We start from the raw sequence: 8,826 nt of genomic DNA on the forward strand, positions 1-8,826 counted from the left end.
ATGCTGCATTTTCTATTTTTCTGTGGAGCTCTTCATAATTTTAAATATTGGCTGTCATTTAAGTCATGTACTGATAAGTACTCATTGGTACTTATCAGTCACCAACTTCAGTCCCAGCCAAGGTAATATTTGCAAATTCTCTTTGAATTAGCGGCTCTTTATTCATCAGTGTTTCTTACCTTGACCTTTGTGTTAAACTTGGGCTTTGTTAGAACTACAGCGTTCGAAGTGATCTTACTGATCTTCTAGTTAAATTCTATCATTTTACAGTTGAAGACGCTGAGACTGAGAATGGATCAGGAGTTGCAAAGATCACTCATTTGGCTTGTGAGAAGCCATAACTTTGTCTCTGGTCTGATTCCTAATCCAATATTCTTTCCACAAAGCACACACTCAGATCTTTATCTTTTCAAGGACATATCAATTTTGGTGTTAGGACAAAGCTGGGAGCCCTGCATGTTACAATTTCAAGTAACAACCTGAGGAAATCCCCAGGTTAAACCGAGAGGAGGGCAAAACGTCCTCAAATTCCACTTTAACAAGGTTAACTGGGTCCTCATCATTATGAGCCTCTGGCCTATGAATATCTTATTGGTTTAGGACTCAGAGGAGATCAAAATGGATTCGCTTTCCACAAATGCTCTTCCACGGCCAATACTGTTGATGATATTCTACAGCATCCTTGAAATATCTGCTTAGATGTGTCGGTTTTGTGTGGAAGAGAAATGCAGCTTCATGGAATAGGCGAAAAGTAAGTGTGAGCAGCTAACTCAAAACCTAGACACCTTTATTTATCTGATTAACATGGACTATTTACTTACTTGAATCCCAGGAAAAGCCACTGAAGCCAGATCCAGGACAAGAGCAAAATAATAACAGCAGCTGGGAAGGACAGCATAAACCACGATCCAAAGTTGATGCAATGACATTCAGGGTAGCGCCTGTGGGAAAATATGGAAAATTGTTCACAGAAGAAGTACAAGTGGAAACCTTCCTGACAGTCAGTGGGAAGCAGTGGGTACAGTTTCCTGTGCTAGCAGCCAAAGGAAGATGCAGTGGGTATTCACCAATAAGAAGAGAAGTTAGTGTTCCTATCTCTTGATTCTGTAACTGCATAATTATTGCTACTTCCCACAAAACAAGAGTGGCTATGTTATGATTTTTGCTTCCTTTATTCAAACTGTAAGGACATGCTTATGAAAGAACCTAGCACAGTACCTGATACTCATTAAATGCACAAGAAATGGGTATGCACGGGGCCATGTGTCTTGGTATTAGCACTGAACTCATTGGTATATGAATGAGGAAAAACAAATAAGCAGACTTAGGAACAAATGAAAATTAATTTAATAGAACTGAATGTTACCATTTCGCATTGATAGTGGGCACCCCAGGTGCCTAGAAAGGGACTCTGATCTGGCCCATATTGTCCCTCATAGCAGTTTTTCTGTTTCTTCTGCCTCAGAACAATTGTAATAATCATACCAGACATATGCTAGTCCTTTCTTCCTGGAATTAGTGCTGTGGGGCTCAGTCAAATGGAATAAATCTGGACCAGATAGAATTAATTAAAAGTTCTATAGAAAACATCAGTGTTTTCTTTATCTCTCCTAGTTATTTTCGGCTTCTTACCTCACATTATAAGAAAACAATAGCAACAACAACAAAAAATCAGGTACAAGCACAGTTTCTTTGGTAACCTCACATTCATTGTTTCAAAATGTAGTCCGAATTCCAAATAAATTTTCATATAGTTGTCTATTTTATAACTATGGGGAAAAAAACCCCAGGAAATTTGAAAAACAGTCCTTTAAGTTTTTTTCTTGAAGGAGTAATACAAATACAGAATTGGAAATCTGGAAAGTACAGAATATATACAGAAGTAATAAAAATACAATTAACATATTTTTGTTATTTTTGAAGTCATAAAACATAGAGAACTTTATAAAAATGATAGATATTGCAATTCTTGTTCTATTTAAATCACATCTGTATTTTGTCATTGGAAAAAAGATCATGTAAATAAATGTTTCATGCTAAATGTATCAACATAAACTAAATTTACGTATTTTAGAGCATTCCTTCTTCTATTTTAGGATGGATCCTAAATAATACAAAGACTTGGAAAAAAAACCCAACAGGTTTTCAAAACTCTAGGTTTCTAATATTTTCTACAATTTCTTTGAGCTTAAAATTTGCTTATTGCCCTGAGTCCTAGAGTTAAATTTGCAACTTGAGTATGATTTTTATTTACCTTGAAGAGAGCCAAGGATTAGCTTACATATTTATGCATTAGAAAATGACAAATGATAAATAAGAAATGCTAGAGAATACATAGAATTGATGAATGGAAAGTTGCTTTATCATGTCCATGAGGCTCTATTGAGAATTAATTGCTTGCTTAAAAAAATTGTTTTCAGCTTGAAAGTAAGAGGGGAAAGGTGTAAGCTTATTTCCCATCAATTTATTGAACTTGGATTACAGGTTGATGGTCTATGCTATTCTGTTCAGCCTAAAGACATTTAGAAATGTTATTTAGATTAGGTTCAAAACAACGTCCCAAGCCTAATTTCATTTTTCACCATCTGTGGCTCATATCTTGAAGTCAGACTGCATTCATTGTTCGCCCCACCCACTGCAGAGAATCCTGTAAGATTTATGCAGCTGAAAAGGAGATTTTCAGAATTTTTGCCTAGAGGGATAGTTCATTTAGAAAAATGAAAGCCTGAAAAAGCTAAACTCTGTTTTGTTTTTGTTTTATTCTTCAGTAGTAAGGAAGTAAACACCACACAGGACTGTGGCCTTCTACTTCTACCTAGAGTGAAAAGTTTGGATGAAAATGGAATGAATGTCATACTCTAAAAGATGTTTCACTGTCGTGTTTCGTTTCCCACTCCCTCGTACTCTAAAAGTGAAGTGGCTGCAAGTATCTTTCTAAAGCAAATATAGATTTCTTCCATGAGCTATGCATGTACATTTAGTTCTGATAAGATCCCTTTTTCTTTCCCACCTAACACTATGCTTTGGGTGTCTACCATGTGCCAGGTACTCTTCTAGCTATTGGGGATATAGTAGTGAATTAGATGGACATCGTCCAGGCTCTCGTAGAGTTTATATTTAAATGAGGAACACAGGCAATAAACAGGTAAGCATATAATGGATCAGAAAATAAAACAAAATTATATAATTCAAAAATTACTGGGGGAGGAAGATATTTTACATAGTGTGGTCAAGGAAGGTGATATGTGAGATGAGAGCTAAAGGGCAAGAAGGAGCCAGTCACTTAAATAACTGGGAAATAGCATTCCAGACAGAAAGAATAGTAAGTACAAAGGCCCTGAGGCAGGAATAAATTTGCAATGTTGGAGGATCACACAGAAGGCCAGCAACATGAATTAAAACCTAAGAAGTAGTCAATAGGGGTCAGATACATAACATTATAGGCCATCAGAAGGAATTTGAAGTTTAGTACAAATGGAGTTAGGAGTAGTAGGAATAAAGTAAGTAAATTAGTGACATGATCTAATTTAAAGTCTAATTTAAAGTTGTTATTTACATAAAACATGTTGGCTAGGTGGATTCTCAAGATCGAAGGCAACAAGAGTAGAAGCCAAGGCCTGCTAGGCAGAGTTCCAAGATGACCCCTAAGATTCCTGCCCCTGGTCTACATGCTTTGTATAATCCTCCCCACTTCTGTGTAAATAGAAATTATGACTTTGATGAAATTTCGTTGCCATGGTTTGGTTCTTTTATGACAAAAGTGAAAGGACTTTGCAGAGGTAATCAAAGTTCCCATCGGTTGACTCTGAACTAATCAAAAGAAGTTATCTTGGGTGGGCCTGGCTTAATCAGGTGAGCCCTTAAAAGATATTTTCCTGCTGGCTTAAAGAAGCAAATTTCCATGTCGTTAAGAGAAGGGGCCATGTGGCAAGGATCCTGGGGTAGCCACTAGTTGCTGAGAGTGACCACATGCCAACAGTCAGCAAAAAAAAAAAAAAAAAAAATGCTCTTCAGTAATTTAACCATAGGGAACTGAATTCTTCTGTCAACAACCAGAAGGAACTTGGAATAGGACCCTGAATTTCTGTGGTGATTACAGACTCAGTTGACACTCTGATTTCAGGCTGGTGAGATCTTGAGCAAAGAATCTGGCTAAACTGTGCCTAGACTCCTGATCTGACCCACAGACAATAAAATTGTGAGATAATAAGTTTGTGCTGTTTTAAGACACTAAATTCATAGTAATTTGTAACCAAGCAATAAAAGACAAATATACTGGGAAATCAATTAGAAGATGAAGGTTTTCAGAGGAATAGAGGAGAGTGAGAGTAGAATGGATTTTAGCTTAACTTAGATTGGTAGCAGTGAAGATGAAGAATATGTAATAGGTTTGAAATATATTTTGGATTAAATGTAGGAAATGGAGAAAATGTTCCATTTATTTAAATGAAGTCCGAAGGAAGAATTGGTTGCCAGAAGTGTGAGGAAGTGGTGGATAAGGAATGCTGCTGTGGCCATGTTAATTTGAAATGTCCAAGTGGCCTTGTCGGGTAGGCAGTAGATCAATGATTCTGGAACCGAGAGGGGAGAGAAAGTTAGAGATATAAAATTGGTAGTTACCAACACATAGCTGGTTTCATAAACCATGGAAATGAGTGTGATAATTTTGGGAGTAAATAGAGATAAGAAAAGGGAATGCACCCTGGGGGTACTGTAAATTTTAGAGATCAGGGAGGAGTGTATGAATGAGCAGATGATCTAACAAAAATCCTATGAGAAAAGCATTGTATTTCCATTTTACATGGGAAGACACTGAGCGTCAGAAGGTTAAGTGAATTGTTCAAGGTCGAGCTGGATTTTTAACCTAGGAGGAGTGTTTAAAACACAATCTCTTTTAATTAAAGTATACTGTCCTCAACTCCAGCTCTCAGGTAAATACAGAAAATTCCATACACATTGCAAAATATCCATAAGCTAGAGTACAAACTTGATGTTTGAAGGACCTTTTAGAGCACTATGGAAATGAATGCTCCATAACAGAGACGTGCTTTGATCTGAAGCATAGATGCACATCCATGTTGAAACTTAGGAAGACAGTGTTGTTGTTGCAGTTCTTATGCCCAACTACAAAACGATAAATAACATTAATGAAATACACAGTGACGGTCTCAAAAGAATGGATGTAGCTGTGAAAATTTACAGCCTTGAAATAGATTTGGGCCATGAAGATCACTATAAGCTAGTGTCCACAATGATTATAGTCCTTTTGATTAATGAGTGTTTTGATTCTTTCTGAGTCAAAGTCACTTTTCAATTTTATATTTGCGCTCTCCCAGAGGTTCCTTTACAAATTTTAACTACTTGTCATTCACGAGCCACGCTTAGATTTCTAGCCCCAATAGAGTAAGTAGAAGCAGCAGCAACAGCAGTAGGATGATTGACAATTTCCTATGTGCCAGGCCCTTTGCTAAGAGCCACATATGCATTATGCCATTTAATCCTCATGATAATGTAAATTATAGTTTTGCCCCCATTTCACAGATGAAGAAACTCATGTTCATAGAAATTAAGCTAATATATAGCAAGACTGAAATTTGAACCAAAGTCTGAGTCAAATTCTGCTATATCTAAATTTTTTCTATAGTATTTGTCAGAGAAATTCTTTCTGGGAAATATGTATTGCTCATTTCTGAAGGGGACAATCACAGTAAGTTTTGAAGACAGCTATTGCTAGGTGACTGGTTTAACTTCTCCCTTTGCAAGTGGCCAAGAAGAGAGGTTTGAGTTGTGGGCTTTGAATTTAAGGCACCTATAATCTAATTTCGTTTACCATTTCTTGGTTTGTGAACCTATAGCAGTTATTATTTAACACATAATTAGTAACAGTGACAGCGCTAATCATTGGTGATACAACTTCCTTCCAAGATGCCTTGTATACCCACGTATTTCACAGCTGACACCCACAGACTGAATAATATACTTTGATAATAAGCAAGCTATGAAATTTTACTCTTGATAATCTCCCATCCTTAATCTGCTATATTTGTTTTGTGTGTTTAATAGCTGTTGTTTTTGTTAAATGACATTGATGCATCAAAGCTGCTCTGTTGAGAAAACAGTAGTTGTCCCTAATAATATTTCCCTTATTAACTTTAATGCTAAAAGATGATTTAGTTATTTAGATGATTCCCTAGAACAGTCAGCACTTTGTCGATGTCTTCGATCAGTCCATCTCAGCTAATGTTCATTGATCCCAACTTGTGCCCCTTGTGGGATAAAGGAATAAGAGAATGATTCATGAAGCCTTTAAAAGCTTGCAGTCATCAGGGGTGGCGGTTGTGCATGTGTGTGGGTAAAACAAGTTTACAGAAATGTGAACATAGTTTATGATAAGAGGAGTGGAGATAGCAGTTTAGGAGTGACTGAACAGAGTTTGAAGTGATAGAGCATCTACAAGTAGAGAGTGAAATTGGCAGAACTGGCGGGCCTTTCAAGAACAAGAGGAGGAAGAAATGGGTTAATTGCAGGGTAGTATTTATTAAAAATCGCGTTAGGAAAGGAGGAGATTGGGTGATGACTGGAAAAGTATATCAGTGGAAGAGTGGATAAGAATCGCTGCGAGCATTTTAGCTTAGAATTTTGGCAACATGGCCTCCTCACATAAGGTCTGTGAGGCAATGAGGCTGCAGAGCGGAAAAGGCATTGAGACTCGGGCTGTCTGCCAATCTCTCCCACTTTCTCCCACTTCCTCCACTGACTAGTGATCATCACTAAAACTCTCTGAGCCTTGGCTTTCTCACCTGAGAAACAAAGGAGTTGTCTACATGATTTGAAATTTCTCCATCTTCACTTTTTCTCTTCTTCCCTTACTTTATCACTCAGGGACATAGGTCCTTCTTTTCCAAGACTAGCGTTTCTACTCTTGTTTCTAATTCCATGTCACTGCCGTCAAACTCTTAGCCAATCAATATTCTCTCTCTTTTTTTCAAAATCTCACATATCTCTCTTTTTACTATCTCCTCCTGAGCGTAAAACCAAACTGGCATCTGCCTCTCTGCCTCTGGTTAGACCTTGTTTGTTCTTTTCTTCTTTTCTTTGTCAAACTTGAAATAATCATTTAAAATAGCTGCCTTCCCTTTCCCACTATGAACTCACTCCTTAACTCTCTTCAGCCCGAATTCTGCCCCAGTCCTCACGATTCCACTGAATGTGCCCTCCTAGAGGACTCTGATGAGAACCAAAAAGCTTTTCTCAGTCGTCATCTATTTGACCCTTCTCCCACACCGAATGCTCTTGACTCATCCTCCATTTTGAAAATGGTCTTCTTCTTTGGCTTTCAAAATACCACAAGCTCCCGATTCTCCATCTACCGTGATTAACTTTGCTAATCTTCTTTCATGTCAATATTTCCTAAGAGTCTAACCACATCCCAATTCTAACTTTTTTCTCCATATATGACTATTTCTACAGTCAAGGTCTTAATTTCTGTATTTTTAAAGATAGTTCCCAAATTTATAACTAACTTGAACAATGCATTTGCAAATGCCTGCTGAAAATCTTGCGAATAGTCTCTTAGCATGCCATTTCAATATATCCAAATCAAATTTATTAATTTCTCCCATAAACCTGCCATGTCATCTCTAGAAGTTCATGGCATCGCTTATCTATCTAGCCATATTGGCAAAAATTCCCGAAGTTGCCCTCACCCATCGTTACCCTTAAATCCTTCCCTCTAATTACGTACTACCTTCTGACTGTACAGTGTCCTCAGTCTAAATCCTCCCGTCTCCTCATAACTAGCCTCCTTCTGCACCTCATTGTTTGTTGGCACTTTGGTTAGACTCTTAATTGTTCTCCTGTCTCCAGAATGACAATAAATCTGCACAATGCTGTTCTAAACTGTGCAAGAATATGCACAAACTATTTTACTACCTCCCCACAAAATCTGTTACAGACTTTCAGTGCTTTGATTTTATGAATTATTTGCATTAATTTCTTCACGAAATGGTGTTTACCTCTTTTTAAGATTGTACCATGTTGTGTGGACACGTTTTCTCTAGTAATCAAGTGATGTAGCCACATCCAGGAGCTACAGTCCTCTTTTAGCACACATATTCAATTATGTTTCTAGGGAGGTAGTTTTTAGGGAGACAGATTTTAGAGGTCTGATTGATCTTGGTTTGGTCCTCACTCTGTTAAGTCGAACCTCAACTGTCTCAACTCTAATAATAATCAACGTTTATTGAGCGTATGCTTTGTGCTAGGCACTGCCCTAAGTGCTATTTCTTTCATGTAAAACTCAAAACAACTCTCTAAGGGAGGGATATTATTATCCTCATTTTTCTGGCAAGGTAACAAGCTTAAAGAGATTAAGTAATTTGTCCAAGATCACCTAAATTTGTAAATAAAAGAGCTGGGATTTGAACACAGACATTTTAACCCCAGAGGCTACGCTTTTAATCACCATTAAAATACCAACTCCACAGCAAGGATATATAGGATATGTGTACACTATAATATATGTAGATTATCTGGCAAGTGCTCAGTACATGTCACTTTACCTTTTCCCCTATATGTCAAAAAATAAACAGTTTTCACATACGTATGTTTTATCTAGACAACTAGGTGGAATCTTCCTTCTGGTAGGTTTTATTTTTTTCATTCTCCAAAAGAATTCCAAACAGTGCCTTGCACATTGTGAGTCCTTAACAAGCGTTCGTTGATTGACTGAGTGAATGAATGAAAGTCTGCTTTTATTTCCACTGAATAAAGTTTAGCTTCCTCAGAATGTATTGTGTTTTTTTTGGTGTAAAAAAGAGAAGACTA

The 8,826-nt window shown here is 37.2% G+C and overlaps 1 protein-coding gene across 1 annotated transcript in view; it reads right to left on the bottom strand.

The window, feature by feature from the left end:
• The window catches only part of SLC13A1 (solute carrier family 13 member 1), a 70,744-nt gene that overhangs the window by 17,796 nt on the left and 44,122 nt on the right, over positions 1–8,826 (bottom strand). Inside the window, exon 8 of the mRNA XM_023528946.1 lies at positions 822–941. Within this exon, the coding sequence (XP_023384714.1) occupies positions 822–941 (120 nt within the window). The remainder of the gene's footprint in view (positions 1–821; positions 942–8,826) is intronic.

Source organism: Pteropus vampyrus, unplaced genomic scaffold (genome assembly GCF_000151845.1).
Source record: "Pteropus vampyrus isolate Shadow unplaced genomic scaffold, Pvam_2.0 Scaffold33, whole genome shotgun sequence".
NCBI classification, from domain to species: Eukaryota; Metazoa; Chordata; class Mammalia; order Chiroptera; family Pteropodidae; genus Pteropus; species Pteropus vampyrus.